Source organism: Oncorhynchus nerka, linkage group LG15 (genome assembly GCF_034236695.1).
Source record: "Oncorhynchus nerka isolate Pitt River linkage group LG15, Oner_Uvic_2.0, whole genome shotgun sequence".
Lineage (NCBI taxonomy): Eukaryota > Metazoa > Chordata > Actinopteri > Salmoniformes > Salmonidae > Oncorhynchus > Oncorhynchus nerka.
Genome location: NC_088410.1, coordinates 30,516,455 through 30,543,589, shown reverse-complemented (window position 1 = coordinate 30,543,589; position 27,135 = coordinate 30,516,455). Strand labels below are relative to the sequence as shown.

Below are 27,135 nucleotides of genomic sequence, written 5' to 3'. Positions count from 1 at the left end.
GTCACTCCACAGCATAGCCACGCCTCAGCTTAGTCACTCCTCAGCTTAGCCACTCCTCAGCTTAGTCACTCCTCAGCTTAGTCACTCCTCAGCTTAGTCACTCCTCAGCTTAGTCCCTCCACAGCATAGCCACTCCTCAGCTTAGTCACTCCTCAGCTTAGTCACTCCTCAGTTTAGTCACGCCTCAGCTTAGTCACGCCTCAGCTTAGTCACGCCTCAGCTTAGTCACGCCTCAGCTTAGTCACGCCTCAGCTTAGTCACTCCACAGCTTAGTCACTCCTCAGCTTAGCCACAGTGTGAGCTTTGGGCCATGATGAAACGTCCCACAAACGGACTGCACTCCGTTTATTCATCCTAAATTTAGCTCTCTCTCCTAATCCCTTGCGCCAAGGCTGTGGGAAACGGCTCCATATTTCCCCCTCCGTCCCAACCTGAGCGAAGACCTGAGCCAGTCTGCCCTGTGAAGTGCCCAATTGTACGCCAGCGGCGCTAAGCACGAAGCACAAGAATAGTGCCTGTGTCTGACGTGTAGGTGTCTTTCCTGTCCCGCGGGTGAAAAACACTCTCTCCAATCTGGGTCTCTCTCCTCCATCGTGGTCGCGCAAGACTCCAACACCATCATCAAGTTTGCTGACGACGCGATGACGATGAGGCAGCCTATAGGGAGGAGGGCAGACACCTGGCGGTGTGGTGCCAGGACAACCACCTCTCCCTCAACGTCAGCAAGACAAAGGAGCTGGTCGTGGACGGCAGGAAACGGAGGGCCGAGCACGCCCCCATCCACTTCGAAGGGGCTGTAGCGGAGCGGGTTGACAGCTTCAAGTTCCTCTGTGTCCACGTCACTAAGGATCTATCATGGGTCCATACACACCCACACAGTTGTGAAGAAGGCACGACAGCTCCTACCCCCAGGCCAGAAGACTTCTAAACAAGACTGCTAAATAGCTCATCAAATAGCAACCCACACTACCTGTATTGACCCGTTTTTGCACTAACTCTCTTGCACTGACTCTACGCACACACAGTGGACTCTACCCACACACTCACACATACTTACACTGACACTCCAACACACACATAACATGCACACAGATGCATACTGACGGCACACACACACACTTTCACACTCACCACATACGCTGCTGCTGCTACTGTCTATTATCTATCCTGTTGTCTGGTCACTTTAACCCTATCTACAGTTGAAGTCGGAAGTTTACATACAGAGCTGGTGTAACTGAGTCAGGTTTGTAGGCCTCCTTGCTCACACATGCTTTTTCAGTTCTGCCCACAAATTTTCTATGGGATTGAGGTCAGGGCTTGTGATGGCCACTCCAATACCTTGACTTTGTTGTCCTTAAACCATTTTGCCACAACTTTGGAAGTATGCTTGAGGTCATTGTCCATTTGGAAGACCCATTTGCGACCAAGCTTTAACTAATGTCTTGAGATGTTGCGTCAATATATCCACATCATTTTCCTTCCTCATGAAGCCATCTATTTTGTGAAGTGCACCAGTCCCTCCTGCAGCAAAGCACCCCACAACATGATGCTGCCAGCCCCGTGCTTCACGTTTGGGATGGTGTTCTTCGGCTTGCAATTTTCCCATTTTTCCTCCAAACATAACGATGGTTATTATGGCCAAACAGTTCTATTTTTGTTTCATCAGACCAGAGGACATTTCTCCAAAAAGTATGATCTTTGTCCCCATTTGCAGTTCAAACCATAGTCCAGATTTTTAATGGTGGTTTTGGAGCAGTGGCTTCTTCCTTGCTGAGTGGCCTTTCAGGTTATGTCGGTATAGGACTCGTTTTACCGTCTATATAGATACTTTTGTATCTGTTTCCTCCAGCATCTTCACAGGGTCCTTTGCTGTTGTTCTGGGATTGATTTGCACTTTTCGCACCAAAGTACGTTCATCTCTAGGAGACAGAATGCATCTCCTTCCTGAGGGGTATGATGGCCTCGTGGTCCCATGGTGTTTGTACTTGCGTACTATTGTTTGTACAGATGAACGTGGTACCTTCAGGCATTTGGAAATTGCTCTCAAGGATGTACCAGACTTGTGGAGGTCTCTCGTTTTTTTCTGAGGTCTTGGCTGATTTCTTTTGAATTTCCCATGATGTCAAGCAAAGACGCACTGAGTTTGAAGGTTGGCCTTGACATAGATCCACAGGTACACCTCCAATTGACTCAAATTATGTAAATTAGCCTATCAGAAGCTTCTAAAGCCATGACATCATTTTCTGGAATTTTCCAAGCTGTTTAAAGGCACAGTCAACTTAGTGTATGTAAACTTTTGACCCACTGGAATTGTGATACAGTGAATTATAAGTGAAATAACCTGTCTGTAAACAATTGTTGGAAAAATGACTTGTGTCATGGACAAAGTCCTAACCAACTTGCTAAAACTATAGTTTGTTAACAAGACATTTGTGGAGTGGTTGAAAAACGAGTTTTAATGACTCCAACCTAAGTGTATGTAAACTTCCGACTTCAACTGTAGCTGCCTCAATTACCTCGTACCCCTGCACAGTGACTCGGTTCTGGTACTCCCTGTATATAGTCATGTTTATATATGTATTATATGTACATACTCTTATTCCATCCCTTTAGATTTATGTGTATTAGGTAGTTGTTGGGGAATTATTATATTACTTGTTAGACATTACTGCACTGTCAGAACCAGAAGCACAAGCATTTCACTACACTCACATTAATATATACTAACCATGTGTATGTGACCAAAAAAAATAGATTTGATTTGTTCTTTTTACTCATTATTGTTATTCGTTATTCACAGTGTTTTTAGTGTTTCTATTTCCTTTTTTCTTTTTTAAAAATCTTTAACTCTACATTGTTGGAAAAGAACCCGTATGTAAGCATTTCACTGTCAGCCTACAGCCCCTGTTTACGAAGCATGTGACAAATACAATTCGATTTGATCCCTCTCCATCTCGCTCTATCTCCCTATGTGTCTCTCTCTCTCTCTCCCTTCCTCCCTCCCTCTTTCTCCACTCTGGGCTCATAAAGTAGTCCTTTATTCCTGACCCCCAGACAATGGGAACCCTTATGGCCCAGCCTTGCCTTGCCTAGCGCAGCAGCACAGTACAGAACATCCAAAGAACACCCACGAGGACGAGAGGGCCGCGAGGAACGAGGGGGCTGAGGGCACTGAAGCCATTCCGCCGTTCCATCCTTGGAGATGGCGTATCAATAATGCTGTGCGGTCTAGATGTGATTCAATCAAACAGTCCTCGGTCCGAGGGTAAGGGATTCTACTTTTGGGCGACCTTCGTTTTGAAAGCTCTGGCAGAGGGATACTGTATAATTTACTGAGCGGAGTTGAATTGAATATGGGCTGCCTCGGTCCTGGCTACACAGTAGGCTTTTGTGAATGTTTTTCAAAGGGCATAAAATATATCAACTATGCAAGTGGAATTTGACGACGTAAGTGGAATGCAAAGCAAAATATGTGAATATCCATATGTTTTTATCAATAAACAATCTCAAATATTCAACTGAGAAAGATTTTTCAAACTTCAGTAGCATTAACATCCCGAAACCTAAAGATTCTGTCAGAAGCCATGGTCAGTCAGAGAGACTTGCGAACAGAGGAAAGAGAGGGATGTGGAGAGGAATACAGAACGGAGGAGAGACTCATAAAAACATCAGTCAGTCTGTTAGTTCCCTCCTTCAGAAAAAGGGTTTAAAAAGAATACCCCGCCTTGTGCCAGACTGAAGGACACAGGCCCATTCACAGATCCCTCAGAGGCTCCTCAAATGACAGGGGCTACTCATCAGTAGGGAAGGGACTTTTTTCCTAACTGGGAAAAACTCCACGTACAAATCACAACCTAAACTAAAACTTGCGAGCGTTGAGATGTTGAAGATATATGTCGGATTAAAAGGGTTTTCAGTGTCACTATTACTATAAAGCTGGTATAAGAGGCAATAGAAGCTCCCATAAATGTCTTTGTCCTTCCCAGTGCCCATGGGCAAACTTAGTTCCTGTTCCAACTGGTTTCCTTTCAGACACCTGGAAACAGAGTAGTCGACTAACTGGTCATAACTTGAACATAAGTAGAGAGTCACTATATTAACATGACTGTAGACAAGCCAGGACGGTCCAGTCATGTGCCTGACTAGTACTAATGACTCGGATGAGTTGTTTTGTAATCAACAGGATGTGGGAAGGTACAGAAATAAGTTTGAGAGCAATGGAAGGTACAATTTTCACTTATTTACACTACATATTAAGTAGTTAGAAGTGTTTACTAAATATATCAAGTCAAGCTGAGGTAAGTATAAAGTGTTGGAGTGAGTGTATTTTTTTCTGAAAAAAAAGTATATTCTTCCTCTTGGCACTGATTGTGTCATTTCATTCACACTCTCCCCCAGAACAGTCCCTCTTCATTTCTTTATTTCCTTGCACATAATCTCACCCCTCTCTCTCCATCCCGTGCCTTGTTGTTAGATAGGACCTGTCCACTTCTCAGGTGAAGTGAGAGAAAAATCAATCTTTCAACTCTGGTCTCACGTAACCCAAACTGAACTACTGAAGAGGAATGATGGAGACAAGACAGAGACAAAGAAGGAGAGAGAGAGAGAGAGAGAGAGAGAGGGAGAGAGAGAGAGAGAGAGAGAGAGAGAGAGAGAGAGAGAGAGAGAGAGAGAGAGAAATAAGGAAGGAGAGAGAGAGAGAGAGAGAGAGAGAGAGGAGAAATAAGGAAGGAGAGAGAGAGATAGAGAAATAAGGAAGGAGAGAGAGATAGAGAGAGAGAGAGAGAGAGAGAGAGAGAGAGAGAGAGAGAGAGAAAAATAAGGAAGGAGAGAGAGAGATAGAGAGAGAGAAATAAGGAAGGAGAGAGAGAGAGAGAGAGAGAGAGAGAGAGAGAGAGAGAGAAATAAGGAAGGAGAGAGAGAGAGAGAGAAATAAGGAAGGAGAGAGAGAGAGAGAGAGAGAGAGAGAAATAAGGAAGGAGAGAGAGAGGGAGAGAGAGAGAGAGAAATAAGGAAGGAGAGAGAGAGAGAGAGAGAAATAAGGAAGGAGAGAGAGAGATAGAGAGAGAGAGAGAGAAATAAGGAAGGAGAGAGAGAGAGAGAGAGAGAGAGAGAGAGAGAGAGAGAAATAAGGAAGGAGAGAGAGAGAGGTAACTTCCACAAATCTGTGAATGAGAAGGGCCTTCTATGCCATCAAAAGGAACATAAAATTCGACACACCAATTAGGATCTGGCTAACAATACTTAATACAGTTATAGAACGCATTGGCCTTTATGGTTGTGAGGTCTGGGGTCCGCTCACCAACCAAGATTTCACAAATTGAGACTCTGCATGCAGAATTCTGCAAAAAATCCTCTGTGTACAATGTAAAACACCAAATAATGCATGCAGAGCAGAATTAGGCTGATACCCACTAATTATCAAAATCCAGACAAAGAGACGTTAAATTCTACAACCACCTAAAAGGAAGCGATTCCCAGACCTTCCACAACAAAGTCATCACATACAGAGAGATGAACCTGAAGAAGAGTCCCCCATAAGCAAGCTGGTCCTGGGGCTCTGTTCACAAACACAAACAGACACCACAGAGCCCCAGCACAGAAACACAATTAGACCCAACCAAATCACGAGAAAACAAAAAGATAATTACTTGACACATTGGAAAGAATTAACAAAAAAAAACAGATCAAACTAGAATGCGATTTGGGCCTAAACAGAGAATACACAGTGACAGAATACCTGCCAACTGTGACTGACCCAAAATGAAGGAAAGGTTGACTATGTACAGACTCAGTGCCTTGGTATTGAGAACGGTAGACATGGCTCTCAAGAGAAGACAGGCTATGTGCTCACGGCCCACAAAATGAGGTGGAAACTGAGCTGCACTTCCTAACCTCCTGCCCAATGTATGACCATATTAGAGACACATATTTCCCTCAGATTACACAGATCCACAAATAATTTAAAAAACACATCTAATTGTGATAAACTTGCATATCTATTGGGTGAAATTCCACAGTGTGCCATCACAGCAGCAATGTTTGTGACCTATTTCCACAAGAAAAGGGCAACCAGTGAAGAACAAACACAATTGTAAATACAACCCATATTTATGTTGATTTATTTTCCCTTTTGTACTTTAACTATTTGCACATTGTTGCAACACTGTATATATACGTAATATGACATTTGAAATGTATTTATGCTTTTGGAACTTTTGTGAATGTAATGTTAATTGTTAATTTATTGTTTATTTCACTTTTGTTTATTATCTATTTCACTTGCTTTGGCAATGTAAACATATGGTTCCCATGGCAATAAACCCCTTAAATTGAGAGAGATCGATAAATAAAAGAGAAAGAAAGACAGAGAAAGGAGATGAGAGAGGAGAGATAATTAAAGAAAGAAAGAGAGAGACCAACCCTTTCCTTGAAGCTGAGAAATTGGGGGGAAATAATCCAAATGATGAAGTAGGAGATGATTCCCTGTTGTGAGATTCTAGTATCATTTGAAATGAATAGTCTCTCTATCACCAGTTAATAGCTTCTTCTCTGCATTGGCAACACACACACACACACACACACACACACACACACACACACACACACACACACACACACACACACACAGGAACACACACACACACTGGAACACACACACAAAGACTACAGTGGGCACCCACTAGCACTAATATATATCCTGTTACCAGTGCCTTAATGCATTCATAAACTCACCGAGTTAGAAAACACATTACAGTGTACTCTAAATGCAATTAAGGGTTGTATTACCTTACCCATTCAACCGAGGCCAAATATCTTTATTTATGCTACACTCTGGTCCTGTGTCACCAATACACAAAACCCTTAACCTTCAAGAGAGGTCAGAGGTCAAAGGTCATGGGATATTCTACATGTGTACAGAGTGCTAACTACTTCTGGTGCTTTGTCTACCTACACGGCTTGGAACTCTCCACCCTCATTTTGGTGGGCACATTCATCCAAAGCAACTTACAGTGAGCACACAGTCCGTGCATGTGGCCCGAGCTGGAACTGAACCCGCAACGCTGGCCTTCTCCACACCACACTGTAACCATCTGAGCCATCGGGACAAAGTCAACTAGCTCCCGTCCTCTAAATCCATTATGTCAGCTGTTGTGAATAACAGTTGTGCAGCTTCTGCCTGTGGATATAGAGAGGTGCTGCCCATTCAGGGTTTGCAAAGGCTGCTGGGAGCAGCGGGGTCTCTTTGGACCAGATACATGTTTACACAAGAGAGGCTCCAGGTCTGTCTGAAAACAACAGGGTGAAACAGAGAGACGGAGAGATGAAAGACAGACGTTTTCAGTGTATATCCTTTCTCCTGTCATAAGGGCTTAGTTAATAGTTAACCACATCCCCTTGTGTGAGGGTATTAAGAGAAGACCAATTATTGTTGCCAATGGTAGTCTCTCTGACTACAGCCGTGTGTCTCAGATTTGAGGTGGAAGTTTTGCCCTTAATTAACCACAGATCTATCAAATCAAATCAAATCAAATTTTATTTGTCACATACACATGGTTAGCAGATGTTAATGCGAGTGTAGCGAAATGCTTGTGCTTCTAGTTCCGACAATGCAGTGATAACCAACAAGTAATCTAACTAACAATTCTAAAACTACTGTCTTATACACAGTGTAAGGGGATAAAGAATATGTACATAAGGATATATGAGTGAGTGATGGTACAGAGCAGCATACAGTAGATGGTATCGAGTACAGTATATACATATGAGATGAGTATGTAGACAAAGTAAACAAAGTGGCATAGTTAAAGTGGCTAGTGATACATGTATTACATAAGGATGCAGTCGATGATGTAGAGTACAGTATATACGTATGCATATGAGATGAATAATGTAGGGTAAGTAACATTATATAAGGTAGCATTGTTTAAAGTGGCTAGTGATATATTTACATCATTTCCCATCAATTCCCATTATTAAAGTGGCTGGAGTTGGGTCAGTGTCAATGACAGTGTGTTGGCAGCAGCCACTCAATGGTGGCTGTTTAACAGTCTGATAGCCTTGAGATAGAAGCTGTTTTTCAGTCTCTCAGTCCCAGCTTTGATGCACCTGTACTGACCTCGCCTTCTGGATGATAGCGGGGTGAACAGGCAGTGGTTCGGGTGGTTGATGTCCTTGATGATCTTTATGGCCTTCCTGTAACATCGGGTGGTGTAGGTGTCCTGGAGGGCAGGTAGTTTGCCCCCGGTGATGCGTTGTGCAGACCTCACTACCCTCTGGAGAGCCTTACGGTTGAGGGCGGAGCAGTTGCCGTACCAGGCGGTGATACAGCCCGCCAGGATGCTCTCGATTGTGCATCTGTAGAAGTTTGTGAGTGCTTTTGGTGACAAGCCGAATTTCTTCAGCCTCCTGAGGTTGAAGAGGCGCTGCTGCGCCTTCTTCACGACGCTGTCAGTGTGAGTGGACCAATTCAGTTTGTCTGTGATGTGTATGCCGAGGAACTTAAAACTTGCTACCCTCTCCACTACTGTTCCATCGATGTGGATAGGGGGTGTTCCCTCTGCTGTTTCCTGAAGTCCACAATCATCTCCTTAGTTTTGTTGACGTTGAGTGTGAGGTTATTTTCCTGACACCACACTCCGAGGGCCCTCACCTCCTCCCTGTAGGCCGTCTCGTCGTTGTTGGTAATCAAGCCTACCACTGTTGTGTCGTCCGCAAACTTGATGATTGAGTTGGAGGCGTGCGTGGCCACGCAGTCGTGGGTGAACAGGGAGTACAGGAGAGGGCTCAGAACGCACCCTTGTGGGGCCCCCGTGTTGAGGATCAGCGGGGAGGAGATGTTGTTGCCTACCCTCACCACCTGGGGGCGGCCCGTCAGGAAGTCCAGTACCCAGTTGCACAGGGCGGGGTCGAGACCCAGGGTCTCGAGCTTGATGACGAGCTTGGAGGGTACTATGGTGTTGAATGCCGAGCTGTAGTCGATGAACAGCATTCTCACATAGGTATTCCTCTTGTCCAGGTGGGTTAGGGCAGTGTGCAGTGTGGTTGAGATTGCATCGTCTGTGGATCTAGGATCAGAGTATCATAACCCAAACATCTAACCTTCAGGAGGATTTAGAGAAACATCTGACCCTGGACTAGTGGTTAGGGGCAACTTGACCTACTCTTGTGTCGATCAACGACATTAAGAGATCCTCAAAGCCAGCTATATTAACAGTTGCATAGCCATATGTGCTAGACTGAAAACTAGTCATTACTAGCCTATATCAAGGTTTTAACAGGTCTCTCTCGCAAAACCTTGTATGTCAGTGAGACAAACCTGCCTAAATAAAGGTTGAATAAATAAATAAATGCATTTGGTTGTGAATGCTGCTTTCTTTGACAACACAATAAACTATAGACTTAGTCTAGGGGACGTTTGGACTCTCCACCTAGTCTGAGGACCTCTGCCCTCTCAATCAGAAAAGCTAACAAAATCAATCTTTCTTTTGGTGACTGAGTGGTTCTGTGTGAAACCATCCACAACCCATTAGAGGCCATTAGCTCCCAAGCAGCAATTTGAACCCCTCATGTGTGTGTGTGTGTGTGTGTGTGTGTGTGTGTGTGTGTGTGTGTGTGTGTGTGTGTGTGTGTGCGTGCGTGCGTGCGTGCGTGCGTGTGTGTGCTCACCTATATCTCCTCATAGTCTACATTTCAGCAGAGGAACCAAGATACAAACTTCCTCAGTCAACCATGTTTATTATTCTACCCTTGCTTTATTACACATTGGGAGTAATCACTTCCAAGGGGGAGGCTATTTTCCATTGCACCCACTGGTTATCAATGGGACCTTTGAGGGTAGGAACCTTCCTCCCCTGATTGAAACATCATTTCCTGTCAGGCTGCACACTAAGTCTATTGAGATCAACCCAAGTCTTTCTCTATGTATGGCTCTTTCATATTGACCAGAATGACCGGGAGATCCCAAGACCTATGCTGCTACTCTGCCTATCAGCTTGCAAAGAGCAGGGGTGTAGAGAGTGTATGTACACACACACACACACACACACACAATCTCCTCAACCTGCAGGGTTTTTACTGCAGCATCCCAGCTCCCATTCCAAAGAAAATACAGGTCTAAACTGAAGGGTAGTTTTGGCATGTTAAACATAAGAGTCATGTAAGCTTATATGTGAAACACTCCAATAGTCACCACACACACACACACACACATCACCTGAGAGTCCCTCGGCAGGCCGCTATAAAACATGCTACAGTACATTAAATTACTATATAACAGCCTGTCAGCTCCTTGACGTTTTGGGGCCAAGGCAGAGATGAGTGTGTGTGTGTGTGTGTGTGTGTGTGTGTGTGTGTGTGTGTGTGTGTGTGTGTGTGTGTGTGTGTGTGTGTGTGTGTGTACGTGTTGTAGCACTACTGCGTCTCTGAGGCTACAAGAGATACCGACCATACCTCTCCCCCACTCCCAAACCAATTACTAAAACTCACATTGATTCATTGACTCAACCATGTGTGGAGAATAGCAGTGCAGACATGTTTTTACAGAATAATCCCTCACAACGCTCGGAGTATAATCTCAAAAAAGGGACAGTGAAAGCATAGCAAAAAACGTTCTGATCTGCTATGATTCTGTCTCAATAACACCAGATGTTTGGATAGAAATACATATATCCACTGAAGAGCATAGGCGAGGACAGGAGAGAGTCAACATTACCTGAAGGTCAAAGAATTTGCTGTATCTCCTGTAGATTATGTGGGAGGTGTTGTCAGAGTATGTGACATTGATGAGATACACCTGCAACGAGAGGAAGCACATGGTTAACACAGTGGACCCGACACACGGCATCCCAAGGCAACAACCCCTGCACTTCAAAGGTCAATGACACGAACATATATCTGTCAAGGTGTAATAGCGGGTGAACATCATGGCGATCTCATTCACCTTCTCCACCCATTGAACCTCTGCACTTCCTGCCCCAGCCACGAGTTACAATTACAACAGCCATTCCCATTCAAGTGGATGGGGCTTTGTCTAAGGCTCTTTGTTCCTTCCAGTAACTATATTTATATGATAGATGACGTGTAGAAACCAACCGTTATGTTCCAGACCCGGAGGGTTGGTAATGTAATTGATACAGATATCATCTCCGGCTTCAATCTTGCATAGGGGAACATAGGAAAGATTTCAAGGAGTCTGGAAAATTCCCATAAGAGAGGTCAGTCAGGACGGTTGAATGGGTTGGAACTCGAGTTTATGATGGATATCTATACAGAGGAAGTGTTGTGCCAATGTACAGTAGGATATCCGGTGAAATGGCTATTTGAAGTCACAAAATAGCAAGCAACAAACATAACGTTAAAACTTGACTGTTAAAATCAAGGCTAACTGCTACTGAACATAGCCTTTCACAGTTCTAATATGCTATAGTACTGGGGACATTGAGGTTAAGTCCCAAACCTAAACCATTGGCCCTTTGGCTTCACTGTTCTCAGCCCAATCTCTGCTACAAAAACACACAATTTGTTTTAAGATCATAGAGATTCCATATACTTCATAATCATAAAGCATGTCAAACATGTTCACATCTGGCGTTTACTCAAAATCAAGGCAAAGATTGCGATCAAAAACAGCCATTGTCAAATAATTGACAATCAAATAAGATTTTGTCAGCCAACCAAATAGGCTAAATGAAGCTACAGCACTGTGTTGGCCTATGGTTGCACTTTGAGAACTAAATGTCGTCGACTTGTCAATATAGAAACAATTCACCTCAGGAAATATAGCCATCTTCACTATGCCTAGAGATGAAAATCACCTCATGATATGTTGGCCATTGAAAATCAAGTTCCCCTTGTGATGTCAGACACAGGTGTTTCCCTAATCCCCTGGCCTACTAGCAAAGCGAACCCTCATCCTAATACATCTTACACACTGGTCCCTGCAGCAACCTGCCAAGAACAGTCATAACAGCTAGCCTTAGAAGAATTAGCCCCAAACAAAAGAGACCTGGTGTAAGAGAATCAGCCACTTGAAACAAAATACTCTCCCAAGAACAAAGCTCTGTGTTAAAAGGCCTTGTTGCTGCTGGAATGACACCAGCTATTGCTGGCTAGCTTCCAACGTGAGTGTTTTCACAATTCTCACCCATGGAAATGTTACGCTAACATCCAAGCCACTGGAAGTATGTCATGCTAATGCTAAGCTAATGACGTGATAGTGACTCCATAGGGTTAGTGTCAACGGCTTGGTTTGATTTGTATTGTGTTAGCGAGTAGCGGCTCCAGCACTAGCCTTTTCACTCCCATGGAAATGTTATGCTAAAATCAAAGCCACTGTTATGTTATGCTAATGACCTGTTAGCGACTCCTATGGCGATGTCTACTTGAAGTCTGTCATGCTATGCTATGCTAGCTAATGAGGTGTTAGTGACTCCATAGGACTTAACCCTTTCAAAGGCTTGGCTTGATTTGTATTGCTGCTGCCAGAGTCAGTGGCACTGGAGGGTTGGTGAATTTACAGAGTCTGTAGTCAGACAGACAAGTTATTCTGTAAGGACCTCACATGTTGTGTTCCACCTTCAGTGAAGTAGGCTATCCTTTACCAGAAACACTATACATCACCAAACATTAAACCATATTTTTTACAGCTCAAGGCCGAACAAGAAACTACGTAATGAATCAAAACGGAAAGCCAAAACTAAGGGAGGTTAGATGAATGAAGAAAGTGTTAGTGCATAGCAATCCACATAGATATGGACTTTATCTGACACCATTTCCATTGGAGGGTCTGGAAGAGCTGCATGCTGCATGGTGTGTGTGCCTAACACCCCAGAAGTGTGTATGTGTGTGTATATGTGTGTGTGTATGTGTGTGTGTATGTGTGTGTGTGTGTGCGTGCATGTGTACGCCTCAAGCAAGTGTGTGTGGGCTTGCCCTGACTTTCAGAGAGTGGGTGTGTTGTTCTATAAATGCTTTTGACCTGACCGGCATGTTGCCATCCTCCTTCCTCCACCACCCGATGCCACTTGGCCGCTTAATTTGACCGTGGAGCAAAACCTCTCTGGGATGTGCCAACAGAGGGAGGGAGGGAGAACTTAGTTAAAACGATCCCATCCCAACCAGCAGAACAGATGGATCTATCCTCATAGGAACCACAATGAAAAACAGAACTAGTCTATCCACACCACACAACCCACGCCCAAAATATCAAGCTTAAACCTAATGCCCTCGTCCCAACCTAAAATAGACTGTCGTCCCTCAGGGAGTGAATGGGATTGAATGTGAGTTAACAGCCTAGTACAGCCCATCACTACCTGAAAGCAAAACAAACCTACACTGTAGGTGTCACCTCAATTATATTTCTGGATTGACATAGGATTGACTGTGGAGAATAGTGCTGTTTGACAGCTTGAAAAGTTTTTTTTTCCAATCGACTCTCAGATGAGGATAAAAAATTCCAGCAATGCTTTAAAATAGCATGTAGATGCGTTGCAGATTGACTCATGGTTCAAGTACAGCTAGTCGTGAGCACCTGATGGTCCACACAGCCAAAACACTCTGAATCATTATTTTAGGGGACCAAACACACACACACACATAAAGTTACTTCCTAGTTGTCAGTTAGAGGGAGTTAGATTTGTTTTCTAATGTTACACAGGTTTAACACATTTGAACAACACAGTGTTATAAGAGTGAGTTGTCTTCCCAGCAACAGAAGGTGTGCTGATGGAATCCCAGATGGTGGGTAGTCAAGTGTTGCCGCACCGTTCAAATCAAGATAAAATCCCGGCCTTGCCATACGGTTAGAAATTCTTCAATAGTATGTCTGGGCAAATCAAACAATGTTGCAATTTCAAAACAGAAAACAGAAGAGACAATGTAGATAATATCATATTTAATATATATTTATAAATAAGTTTATACATGACCTTTACTGCATAACACCCCCTATTCTACTACACTCTAGTTCCTTGGTGTCCACATCACCAACAAACTAACATGGTCCAAGCACACCAAGGCAGTCATGAAGAGGGCACGACAAAACCAACTGCACCATCGAGAGCATCCTGACGGGTTGCATCACCACCTGGTATGGCAACTGCTCGGCATTCGACCAAGGCACCACAGAGGGTAGTGCGTGTACGGTCCAGTACATCACTGGGCCCAAGCTTCCTGCCATCCAGGACCTCTATACCAGGCGGTGTCAGAGGAAGGCCCTAAAATAGTCAAAGACCCCAGCCACCCTAGTCATAGACTGTCCTCTCTGCTACCACACGGCAAGAGGTACCGGAGCGCCAAGTCTGGGTCCAAGAGGATTCTAAAACAGCTTCTTCCCCCAAGCCATAAGACTCCTGAACATCTAATCAAATGCCTACCCAGACTATTTGCAATGCCCCCAACTTTTATGCTGCTGCCACTCTCTGTTATTATCTATGCATAGTCACTTGAATAACTCTACTTACATGTACATATTACCTCAATTCCCTTGACTAACCGGTACCCCTGTATATAGCCTCGCTATTGTTATATTTATATTATATTTTTCTTAAAACTGCATTGTTGGTTAAGGGCTTGTAGGAAGTATTTCACTGTAAGGTCTACTACACCTGTTGTATTCGGTGCATGTGACAAATAAAAATGTATTTGATTTGTACTTACAGTACACAGAGAACCCAGATTTAACACCATTAAACATTTCCTTCACTCTTGGCAATCTAGTCGTAAACCTGTACTGGCTGGCACGCTATCCCTAGCTTCTAAAGATCAGCTGTTACCATCAGACCCACTTCTTGGTTTGGCAACCGGAACATTTAACAGATAGATGGGTGGGGGAGATTTATGGAAACAATGGGCCCAACCTAAATCGTAAATCACTGTAGCAGACTACATAATATATCATATAAATAGGAGGTTAAGGTAATTAGTTTGAATATAAATGGTGATTCAGTTCATTACTGTTATTTTAAGTATTTATAATAGTTTACTACAATATAATTACATGTATTACTCTCTGAATACCCTGTGACATCAGCAACCAAATGAAATAAAATACAGCAACGATATATTCTATTCTGTCTATTCAAAAAAAAAAAATTTTTATATACTATTCTGCTCTCATGTCAACAGCCAAAGGGGTTTGATGAAACATTCAAATACAAAGTGGGAAAGTACATGCATGGACAAATACAAATGAATCAATCAAGTTTGTGTCCCAGACACCCAGTGTCCCAGATCTAGCAAGAGAAAGCCCTCGTTCGTCATCTTCTCTTGCTGTGATGCAAATGGTTTCAGCTTGGGAGACAAAAGTCTCATTCATGTCCGGCATTTCGGAGAAAGACGAATAAGAGCAAATTGGATCTCTGAATATTTCCATGAATCAACCATGAATCATAGGCTACACGGCTATGATTAGCTTAGTTATTGTTTGACCGCTTTTATTCAGCTTTTCACAAATTACTCACCTTTCCCACCACATGTAGTGACTAGCAACCACAATGTAAGACTCTGAATAAACCAAACTACAATAGTTTATGTCTACGAATGGAGAAAATGACTTACTGTCTCTGTAGAACCCGTGTGTTCCCCAGTTCCCCAGTTTAAGAGTGAGGAAGGCTAAGCAGAGGGCTTGGTGGAGCATAGACTGTGGGCCTAGCCACAAAATTACACCGAACCCCGCCTAAAACACTATACTTAACCTAACACATAAAACAGAAAGGCATTAATACTGCTAGCCAGATGACTTTTATATGGATTATGCATGGGGATTGAATGAAGTACAAGGATGGGAATACTATTCGCTTGAGAATAGATCTAAAGGGAAATACACTTTCCATAGTAACCACAACGAAGCTAATAGAGTCAGATTTATTAAACGAACAGATGAAAAGAGGTTACGGATGACAAGACAGCTTGAAGACGTGCGCATGTGTGTGTCTCCTCTACACATTCACCAGGTCATACTGTACCAACAGAACAAAAACAACCAGCCTGCCATCTAAGTCTAACTGTAACTAGACCAAGGGCTTTGGTTTGGCAGTGGATCTATGGTGGGAAACCCATTTAATACAGGTTTGCATTAGCTCTGCCAATATACTGCCCCTGATCGCTCACCAACCCAACCATCCCTCCTAAAACTGTGGTGAGTTCCAGTTTCCACATCCTTCGCCTCTCTCTACCTTCTCTACCCAGGGCATAGGAAGCGCAGGCCTCCTTTCTCTCTCTCTTCCTCTCCCTAACCACACTCTTAGAGAAAAGGTGCTACCTAGAAACTAAAAGGGTTCTTCAGATGTTCCCATAGGATAACCCTTTGAAGAACCCTTTTGGTTCCATGTAAATCTCTTTGTGGTTCCATGTAGAACCCTTTCCGTAGAAGGTTCTAAATGGCACCCAAAAGGGTCCCACCTGGAACCCAAAAGGGTTCTATCTGGAACAAAAAAGGGTCCTCCTATGGGGACAGCCGAAGAACCCTTTTGGAACCCTTTTTTCTAAGAGTGCAGCAGCCAACAGGAAACAGGAAGTGCAGGCCTGGACCAGGCAAACAGAAGTTTTTCTGAGAGAGATAAGGAAAAAGTGGAAAAGTGTCCATTCAGCTGTCATTTCCTCCTCCCTCCCTCTCCCCTTCCCTTTCTCTGCTTTGTCTTGTCATGTACAGTAGAACAATTCACATAGAGTTGTCCATTGTATCCTGTTTCATACAGTACAGCTCGGGTTACGCAATCCTAGAGGCCTCACTTTGAAATCGCCACTTTGCTAGACTACACACACAGTGAGGTACATTTGCAGTATACTGCATGGCCAATTTCTCACAGTAAGGGCAAGGACTACCATTGCAAGCCCCACATATTCCCCACACACGTTGTCCGTCTTCGCATCGTGACTCCCGAATGTGTCGACATACAGAAATGACATGGAGCCAGAGGCAATGTTTCATGTGGTTTACTGGATATCAAAAGAATGGGATGTGCTACAGTACATAATTTATATTGTACAAAAAAATAATACAAAAATAACAGTTTGTACATGTTGGTGATGATTAAGACGTGTTGCCTAATAAACATCCCATCTTGTAATAATCTGGTCGTTTTATAGTGTTCGTAAAGACTGAGGTTGAAGAAGACTTCCCAATTGTTCCAGGCAAATAAAGTTCTCCAAAGTGACTAGACAACATCTGTCGGTGGTTGAGACATTCAGCAACATGTGTTCAGGGCTCCAGTAATAACATCCACTGATCCCTCCTTTCTATTTGATGTAACGTTTATTTAACCAGGCAAGTCACTTAATGACACATTCCTATTTATACTGAACAAATTTAAAAAACGCAAAATGCAACAATTTCAAAGATTTTACTGTGTTACAGTTCATTATAGGGAAATCAGTCAATTGAAATAAATTAATTATGCCCTAATCTATGGATTTCATCTAACTGGGAATACAGATATGTATTTGTTGGTCACAGATACCTTAAAAGAAAACTGGGGGCATGGATCAGAAAACCAGTTAGTATCTGGTGTGACAACCATTTGCCTCATGCAGCGCAACACATCTGCTTGCATAGAGTTGATCTGGCTGTTGATTGTGGCCTGTGGAACGCTGTCTTCAATGGCTGTGTGAAATTGCTGGATATTGGCAGAACTGGAACACGCTGTCGTATTCATCCTTCCAGAGCATCCCAAACATGCTCAATGGGTGGCATGTCTGGTGATGCAGGCTAAGGGAGAACTGGGACATTTACAGCTTTGTTTCAGAACATTAAATTATCCAGCAACAGCTATGATGGACATACCTGCACACCTGTGGGCATGCCAATTGCACACTCCCTCAAAACATGAGACATCTGCGGCATTGTGTTGTGTAACAAGACTGCACATTTCAGAGTGGACTTTTATTGTCCAAAGCACAAGGTGCACCTGTGTAATAATCATGCTGTTTAGTCAGCTTCTTGATATGCCACACCTGTCAAGTGGATGGATTATCTTGGCAAAGCAAAAATGCTCACTAACAGGGATGTAAACGCATAACATTTTAGAGAAATAAGCTTTTTGTGTTCATGGACATTTCTGGGATATTTTATTTCCGCTCACGAAACATGGGACAAACAATTTACATGTTGCGTTTATATTTTTTGGTCAGTATACAATGATGGCCTGAAGAGGCAGAACGCTTCATGTGGGGACAGGGGATAAAAAATGGTTCAAGACTATGTAATACAAAACGGACAACACAGACAGAAGACACTGGCAAAAGTACAAATGCAACAGCAAACAAACAGTAGATGTATGTGTGTGGCGTGTGTGATTTAAAACCACATGCTTCCTAACAAGGCAACGCAAACTAGTGACATCGAGTGACAATTCGAAACAACTACATGTCTCAACAACCTATTCATCTATTTGTCCTTTGAACTCCTCCAGGGACACCAGGTCCTGTAGTTTCAGGTTGGCTTGGAGGGAATTCAAGATCAGGGGGATGAGTAATGAAAGGACCTTTTTCCACACTCTGTTCAAATTTTACCGACTGTTTGCATAAAACAAGACCGAGATGTGAGCTTGTATGAGTTCTCATTTCGAGCTAGAAGAGAGGACAGATAAAATGTAATGCACACACACACACTCCTTCACCATACACACACTTCCAAGGCCTCTTGTTCAGTGACGGGGCGAGCCTGTGTGAAGTGAACAGAGGACAATGACTTCACTGACGACAGACGTCAGCACAGCACCCTGACTCACACACATACACACACCACTCTCTTTCCTGCTGGACCCTATCGTCGTCAAACTGAGGAAAACAATGGGCCAAGCCTAAAGCCCAGCCTAATAAAAACCCTTGAGTGTGATTCTCTCAGTGAGCAGTAACCATTGGAAAACAGAGGCCTTTTCACTCAGGTCATCATTCTGTTTTTGATGGCTCAATAAATATTTGAGTAGGAAACGACCCCCTGGAGGCCTGTTTTATGATGCTAAACAACAACTAGCACTGCTGGTTCTGACTAAAGGGACGTCCAAAAGGTTTCCAAATGTTGCTGGGTTTATTGAGTAGCGGTGGCTTCATTTGAAAAGCAAATACTGCTGGATTGCTACCAGCTCTTTAAACACTCGTCTCACCTGAACAAGAGAGAAGAGGTGTTGTAATATTTTCTGTGTCTAAGCAGATGTGTCCCCCTGGGTCAAATGACCACTTCACCCCTGACAAAGACTTGTGTCTCACCCCCCCCCCCCCCCACTCTGTTCTCATAGGATAAGCGTTTCCAGCTGTTTTCACCAACAGTGTTGAGATTGGTGGAGGGACAGAATCTTTCTCTATCTCGCATTCTCTCTCACACACAAGCACATATTTCTCTCATTCACACACACACACACACACACACACACACACACACACACACACAGTGAGACAGTCTGGGGATTGCTCCTCTAGTTTCTTCTCACAGTGACTAGCTAGCGGTGATCCCAGGGGCATGGTAGCAACGGAAACTAGGCCAGAGAGAGGCCCATGAGACTGCACAGCCCCAAAACACAACTGAACACAACACTGGCCTGGGAATCACCAGCAACAACTAACAACGTGCAAAACATGTAGTACGTCTAATGGTTGAGTAGGTCTATGTGGATCTGATGGCTGTTGGTGCATGGTGTTCCTTGCAGGTTGGGTATAATATATGGTCTGTAAGCTACAACATCCCAAAAGCCTGCATGTGTGTAAATCTTAAAGAGATATTGATGTATAAGCGCACTACAGGGAAATTCTGAAAATATAACATACTTGCCTGAGTGCATGATTATTTCAACAGCAACATGGAGTGTTTGAGTTGACAACATCGAGTATGATCATATTTAATGAGATTGATAATAACTTGTTTGTTAGCTATTTGATAATAACTTGTTTGTTAGCTATGTGTCGAGTCCCACGAGTCTGGAGTGTAATGAGATATTGATTTGTATGTCTGCTGTAGGCAAAGTTCAAAAATATCACTTTCCCAAGAGTACAGTAAGCTGCCTTGAGGGACCCATAGGTAGACTACAGTAGCTCTGTGTTCAATTGTACAACACAGAGGATGACTACTGAATTCATGAGTTCATGATAAACATGGAAGGGTAGTCTATCCAATCATTCACTTTGGCTATTGCCTGCATGATTCTAGACAGGAGGTACTGTACTAAACAGTGAATTTGTCTCATTAAATGTGTTTTAGCTTGAATTGGCAATAAACTATGCCAGGTCTTGTGATTTATAATATAATAATATAATATATGCCATTTGGCAGATGCTTTTATCCAAAGCGACTTACAGTCATGCGTGCATACATTTTACGAATGGGTGGCCCCGGGAATCAAACCCACAACTGCCATGCTCTACCAACTGAACAACTTTAAGTCATAAGTAGTATGTCATACCACCATTTATGACAAAGGTTGTTATCATTCTCATGACATAGTCTCTACAGATGTGGCATTCTAAGAAACTCCCGAGATATACAAAACTAGTCTATATTAGTTCCAGTTGAATAAAGCATCACAGTTCGGTTCTCAGGTTATTGAAAAAGATACGCCACAGTCGTAACCTGCCATTACTTATAGTGTCTGTATTGTCACTAGTTATAACCCTTCTTTATATTCATTTGTTAGGCTATAACACATTCAAATGAATGACAAGAATGACATATATGTTCTAAGAGGCCAGTGCCATACACAGAATATATCATTTACACAATTTGATAAACGGAGATATTGATTGGCAGACTGAATCAATAATTCGTGAATCATTGGCTAGTTTAATCAAAACTGTAATGAGCTGCGATGACTGGTATAGGCTATAAGTGGCGAAACCTTTCACCGTGTATTCTATTCATAAATAGATACAGAATATATGAGGTAGTCATTGTAGTTCGGAGTTTGAATGGACCCAGGTAGGTAGATAAAGGGTGAGGGGGGTATCCTACTCACGTAATGTTTGGACGGATTGCGCCGTTTCTCCACGTCCACGACTTTTACATCCAACACTGTCCGAAACTGCATCTTGACGTTGGAAATGGCTACAGCGTACACACACAATAAATGCAATATCCCAGTTCCTGTAGTAGGCTATAGCCTCTGCAGTTCAAGAAACGTTGGAGAAGAAGAATTCAATAAGGACATTCATTGATTGGGTTGTCGATTCTAGCTAATGTTCCGGCGCAGGGAATCAAATGTCTTGTCTTGAGTATGCGTAATATACCCAAATGCAGAATATATCATAGTCCCTATCAATTGAAAATATATCTTTATATGGCTAAAACATTCTGCCTGAAATCCGAAAGGCGATATCTTCACGTTGGACAACAAGGCAGGCTGGCAAGCAGTCGCATGCTGAGAAGGAGGTCACCTCAAATAGGAAAGTGGAGCGAGTTCCTTTGTGTTGGACCACAATACCTTCAGCGAGGGGTGCATACCTGTAGGCTATATAGGGTTGGGGTAGACTGAAAAAGCCACCGAATTCACCGCCAAATGCCTCCAGAAGCAAGCAAGGCGCAGAGCAAAGCTTTTTTTTTTGGGGGGGGGGGGGGTAGTGGGATGGGCTTGCTTGTCGTGCGTCCACCAGTGGGATCAAGCATTTGGGGTAAACTGTGCTAGAAGATTGAAGTCCCATATTCCAACTCAGAGTTTATGGTATACTTGCATGCAGTTCTGTGTATCTTGGCATTGTCTATATGTTTGTAAACATTTAGATATGTTGGAAAAGATGCGTAATCATTGTAATAATATTCACGAGCTGTAAACCTTCCTCAAAGTGTTCCCAACAGTGACTACAATGTAGCTAATGACAAGAAAATGTGAACGTCACACTGCGCTTGGATCATGTAAGGATACTTTTTTATGAATGTGATTGGTTTCAGCATAACAATTTAACTCTTCATTATCAAACGCATTTATGGTTAAATAGCTATTTGTAGCCTTTGTAATGGTTATAACAACATTTGTTCTTTGGGCCTAGATAGCATAAACGATTCCATATATTGCTTCTTATGCCTCTCAGTTTCGTTGACAGCGGTGGCAACTGAGTCATAAGACGCTATAGGCTGCTCTCATCAATAGCTTGGACGTATGGATACAGATGTTTCAAAGTGGACCAATCAGCGAACGGGCTGCATCGCGGTGCATATTAAACGACGAAATACTGCCCCCGTGTGCAAAATGAGCATATGCTCCAAGTTTAATTTTAAATCCAGGTATTGTACACATCATTTATACAACTTTAGCACATTTTTTAAATATATATTGCACAAAACTGTACTCCTTAAATATACATTCATACAAATGTACATAGCTCCAGCATGATTGATAGCGACTAACATCTTGAAGACGGCCATGTTAAGTAATAATCCAATTTATTAAGGCACACGTTATATATATTGTAATGAAACAGCAGGGAGCAGGTCTCGAACCCTCAACCTTCGAGGCCGAGGTCCGGCGCGCTATCGACTGTGCCGCAAAAGCATGCACGTGCGGCAGACTCGATTTCCGCGCTTATAAACCCAGGGTCGTTACAATATTTTACAAACAGGAAAACAAAAACATGCGTTTCTTATTGGACAAGGTCGGATAGTACCTCCCCGTTACACTCCCATTTCAGATAGTTTGTGGAATGTCCCAGAATGTCTAAATCCGAGTCAGAGGATAGTGTAATGACTGTCGCTGGTGCTGATGATGTCACTATTACACTCCAGAGCTTTGAGGACCAGCTCCAAGGCTGCCTTGCTCACGTTGCGACTGTACCTCTGTCTCACACTGGACAGGATGTGCAGGATGTGGCAACCCTTTTCCGCATCTGGCAACGCGAGAGAAATACCATCAATAAATATTATAATACACTGGTATAGCACTGGGGGAGCAGTATATTGTAAAGTACTCTAAAAGGAGTAAGAAGAGGGGAAATGCCCTTACATTTCTCTCGCCTGCAATCTTCCCGAAGAATGTCTCTGATTGCCATGAGAAGATCCTTGTCCCGTTCCGTTACCTAAAGGGGTAAAATACAGTAGAACCAATACTTGTGGCATTCCAATATAACCTTCAGTCACCACAATAATACAATGAAAGATCAGTCTCAAAATCATTCATTCTTGTATGCTGAGAGCTTTGCTTGTGTCCCACATCCCATGAGCCTCAGCGTCAATGTGTTTGATGAGCTTCACATAGCACTGAGATCCTCTGTGATATCTATCTTGATGTGCTGCTGCTTACATGGTAGACTTCATCCTGACATTTGACCTTGCGGAACACCAAGCCTTCGTCCTGCAGAATCTGAAGGCTCTTCTGGAGTAGCTCCCTGAGCTGTTTGAAAGATGTTGGTGGACCCGATGATGGACCAGCCTCAGGCTCCTAGCATCAAATCAATTTTTTTTTAAAAATACGGTTCCACTTTAAAATGAACAACTTAAAAGCTTAATGGTGCCTTCATAAACCCTTTATAATGCCTACATAGATGTTTCACAAATGATCTAGCCTATATGCATATACAGTGGGGAGAGCAAGTATTTGATAACCTGCAAAATCGGCAGTGTTTCCTACTTACAGTACAAAGCATGTAGAGGCCTGTCATTTTTATCATAGGTACACTTCAACTGTGAGACGGAATCTAAAACAAAAATCCAGAAAATCACATTGTATGATTTTTAAGTAATTCATTAGCATTTTCTTGCATGACATAAGTATTTGATCACATACCAACCAGTAAGAATTCAGGCTCTCACCGGCCTGTTAGTTTTTCTTTAAGATTAAGAAGCCCTCCTGTTCTCCACTCATTACCTGTATTAACTGTACCTGTTTGAACTCATTACCTGTATAAAGACACAATCAAACAGACTCCAACCTCATCACAATGGCCAAGGCCAGAGAGGGTGTAAGGACATCAGGGATAAAATTGTAGACCTGCACAAGGCTGGGATGGGCTACAGGACAATAGGCAAGCAGCTTGGTGAGAAGGCAACAACTGTTGGCGCAATTATTAGAAAATGGAAGAAGTTCAAGATGACGGTCAATTACCCTCGGTCTGGGACTCCATGCAAGATCTCACCTCGTGGGGCATCAATGACCATGTGAAAGGTGAGGGATCTATCCAGAACTACACGGCAGGACCTGGTCAATGACCTGAAGAGAGCTGGGACTACAGTCTCAAAGAACCATTAGTAACACACTATGCCGTCATGGATTAAACTCCTGCAGCATATGCAAGGTCCACCTGCTCAAGCCAGCGCATGTCCAGGCCCGTCTGAAGTTTGCCAATGGCCATCTGGATGATCCAGAGGAGGAATGGGAGAAGGTCATGTGGTCTGATGAGACAAAAAGAGCTTTGTGGTCTAAACTCCACTCGCCGTGTTTGGAGGACCCCAACAACACCATCCCAACCGTGAAGCATGGAGGTGGAAACATCATTCTTTGGGGATGCTTTTCTGCAAAGGGGACAGGTCAACTGCACCGTATTGAGGGGAGGATGGATGGGGCCATATATCGCGAGATCTTGGCCAACAACCTCATTCCCTCAGTAAGAGCATTGAAGATGGGTTGTGGCTGAGTCTTCCAGCATGACAACGACCCGAAACACACAGCCAGGGCAACTAAGGAGTGGCTCCGTAAGAAGCATCTCAAGGTCCTGGAGTGGCCTAGCCAGTCTCCAGACCTGAACCCAATAGAAAATCTTTGGAGGGAGCTGAAAGTCCGTATTGCCCAGCAACAGCCCCAAAACCTGAAGGATCTGGAGAAGGTCTGTATGGAGGAGTGGGCTAAAATCCCTGCTGCAGTGTGTGCAAACCTGGGCAAGAACTACAGGAATCTCTGTAATTGCAAACAAAGGTTTCTGTACCAAATATTAAGTTCTTCTTTTCTGATGTATCAAATACTTATATCATGCAATAAAATGCAAATGAATTACTTAAAAATCATACAATGTGATTTTTTGAATTTTTGTTTTAGATTCCGTCTCACAGTTGAAGTGTACCTATGATAAAAAATACAGACCTCTACATGCTTTGCAAGTAGGAAAACATGCTAAATCAGCAGTGTATCAAATACTTGTTCTTCCCACTGTATGTGTACTTGTTCTGCTGCTGTCTTCTGAGGTTGTCTGGAGACCAGAGGCTGTAGAAGGTCCTGGACATCATAAGGTCTGAACCTGGTGACTTCTTTCTCTTTCAGGAAGTCCTTCAGGATACGAGTGGCTCTGCCAAGCAGGTAGGAAGCAGAACCACTGCAGGAATACCAAATAAGCCATAAAGATATTCACAAAAACGTCACTAAATCAAAGTTTGAAGATATATCATGCATACTAGCCGAAATGATGCTGCTCCTCACTGACCGGCAATTGAATACAGCTAAAGAGATTATTAGACCTACCCTTGAATGTTAGGGTTCTGTGCACTGCTGTCCAGATGGAATGGTTTATCATAGCACTGTCTGTAGAGCTGAGGAACCTCCATCATCCAGGATATCTGGACCGCCATCACCGGGTCTGACACTTTATCTACAACCAACATATTGGGGGGCCATTAGAGATTGTATGGACAACAATATGTCAGGTTTAATAAACTGTGTATAGTTGCAAAATACAGAAGTGTGTGTCCACATGCGCATGACCGTGCATGCCTGTGTCTGTGTGACCATGCTCATGTGTCACCTCTCCACTCACAGTAAGTAGAGGCCATTATCTCTCGCTGTTGTCTGGAGGTCTTGACGGGCCCTCGCACCCTGAGCAGTTCTCCTATCTCCAGGTGGGAGCTGCTATGTTGGGCTTGCCGTAGTTTCTTCAGCTCGTTGGCTGGGTTGAAGTCTTCACGAGCGCTGCTACCGAAGGACCTTGCCCCTGCTGAAGATAATACAGCCAACCGTGAACACGAACAGGGCTGACACACAGCTATAATGAGAATATCTGCACTTACGTGTAGCAGGGTCACCTTGCTCCCTCCACTGTTCATCTTTCCAGCAAAGGCTGTTTATAACACCAGTACCATCATCAACTGTGAAGCAATGATAACATCAACCATATTGGACTCAATGTTTGCATGTGGATAATAGTTTGATGTGAAGAGACAAAGTAGGAATATTTCAAAATGAATCAACTGAGCTTCATCATTACCTCCGTAACAGAAGAAGTCTTCTCGCTCTCGTTTGTACACCACAGTCCCGAGCACATCAACTTTGAATATCGGGTGAGAGTTGTAGAAGTATATCCCTAGGTTAGGGGAAATTAAATGTGTTAGCTAGTAATGTTGAATAAACATGACAGTGGCATTCACGTTGTCAAAACTGAAGGTAAAAGTACCTGACACTTGACAAGACTCTCTCATCTGTAGGATGTCTTTGACATAGAGCCTGGTGAAAGCGTTGAACATGGGGTCCAGTCCCCACAGCATTGAAGGTGGTTCCTCCCAGACACTATCCTCCTCTGGATCCTTCGCTTCAGGCTGCATACCATCATAGGCGACTCACTACACGCGATCAAAGACAATCAAAAGTAGCAAGCTAACCTACTTACTTACGAACGATTACTCATCTCTCCCTCGCTTAGTTAGTTTGTTTTGCTTCATTTTCCCGGGAAATGGTTTGATATTTGAGCAAATATTTGCACAGCTTCCGCAGAAGTCTGAGTTTCCGGTCACGTGAATTCCCCACACGTAAATATATAGATGTAAAAAAAAAATGTGAAAATAGAACAGATTAAATAAACTATGTATTTATGTTAACATATTTTACTCGTGAAGGACGATTATTAATATATGTAAATGTGGTAAAGATAACAATGTTGAAAAGTTTGCGGCTGCACGAGCGAGTGCACGTCTCGCATGGGTATCTGGAACATGTCGTTTTAAGCAATATAATGAGAGAATAAAGAAACCCATCACTGTATCAGACTGTATTATCTCTCATATTGATGCAATTATCAGAATTGAACATTTTCAATATTAGGGTAAATGTGCAATCTTTTTTAATGAGGCTATATGGCTTTTCTTTCTCGTTAAATTTGATTTAGGATTTACAAAATGTTGCAGGCCTGAATAATAGGCCTGGACTATGAATGCATTGAATAGGCCTCTACAAAATGTCGTACTCCTTAAAATATTATTTAAACGTTTTCTTTCATTTCTGAATAATGTCTAACACATAATGC

At 43.1% G+C, this 27,135-nt stretch overlaps 2 protein-coding genes across 9 annotated transcripts in view; both read right to left on the bottom strand.

The window, feature by feature from the left end:
• Window positions 1-21,510, bottom strand: part of LOC115142427 (SH3 and PX domain-containing protein 2A-like) — a 118,013-nt gene extending 96,503 nt beyond the window's left edge. For 2 of the 5 annotated variants that reach the window (XM_065001497.1, XM_065001501.1), the window contains exons 1-2: window positions 20,943-21,510; window positions 10,715-10,795 (exon numbers count right to left, since the gene is read on the bottom strand). In XM_065001497.1, the coding sequence (XP_064857569.1) occupies window positions 10,715-10,795; window positions 20,943-21,014 (153 nt within the window). In that variant the 5' untranslated portion in view covers window positions 21,015-21,510. The remainder of the gene's footprint in view (window positions 1-10,714; window positions 10,796-20,942) is intronic. The other 3 variants (XM_065001498.1, XM_065001499.1, XM_065001500.1) reach the window with 2 other exon arrangements.
• Window positions 21,511-22,158: 648 nt separating this feature from the next.
• LOC115143554 (CST complex subunit STN1-like) lies at window positions 22,159-26,628 on the bottom strand. Of its 4 annotated transcripts, none has more exons than XR_003865651.2 (9): window positions 26,290-26,628; window positions 26,104-26,199; window positions 25,907-25,984; window positions 25,657-25,833; window positions 25,365-25,491; window positions 25,057-25,218; window positions 23,217-23,354; window positions 22,920-22,992; window positions 22,159-22,803 (listed from the first exon to the last, which is right to left on the bottom strand). XR_003865651.2 is itself a non-coding variant. In XM_029684055.2 (9 exons), the coding sequence occupies exons 1-9, from the start codon at window positions 26,435-26,437 to the stop codon at window positions 22,646-22,648; spliced, it is 1,167 nt and encodes a 388-aa protein (XP_029539915.1). In that variant the 5' UTR covers window positions 26,438-26,627; the 3' UTR covers window positions 22,159-22,645. The 4 variants fall into 4 exon arrangements, 3 of the variants coding, with proteins under 3 accessions (XP_029539915.1, XP_029539913.1, XP_029539916.1); XM_029684055.2 differs by having other exon boundaries at window positions 25,044-25,218; window positions 25,657-25,830; window positions 26,290-26,627; XM_029684053.2 differs by having other exon boundaries at window positions 25,044-25,218; window positions 26,290-26,626.
• Window positions 26,629-27,135: the final 507 nt, after the last annotated feature.

Bases quoted from the DNA above. Each gene is read 5' to 3' on its own strand.
- LOC115143554 (XM_029684053.2), bottom strand. From the start codon at position 26,437: ATGCAGCCTGAAGCGAAGGATCCAGAGGAGGATAGTGTCTGGGAGGAA. The intron at 26,200-26,289 runs GTACTTTTACCT...CCCCTAACCTAG, and splicing joins AGAGTCTTGTCAAGTGTCAG to GGATATACTTCTACAACTCT. The intron at 25,219-25,364 runs GTAGGTCTAATA...GTATTCCTGCAG, and splicing joins CAGAACCCTAACATTCAAGG to TGGTTCTGCTTCCTACCTGC.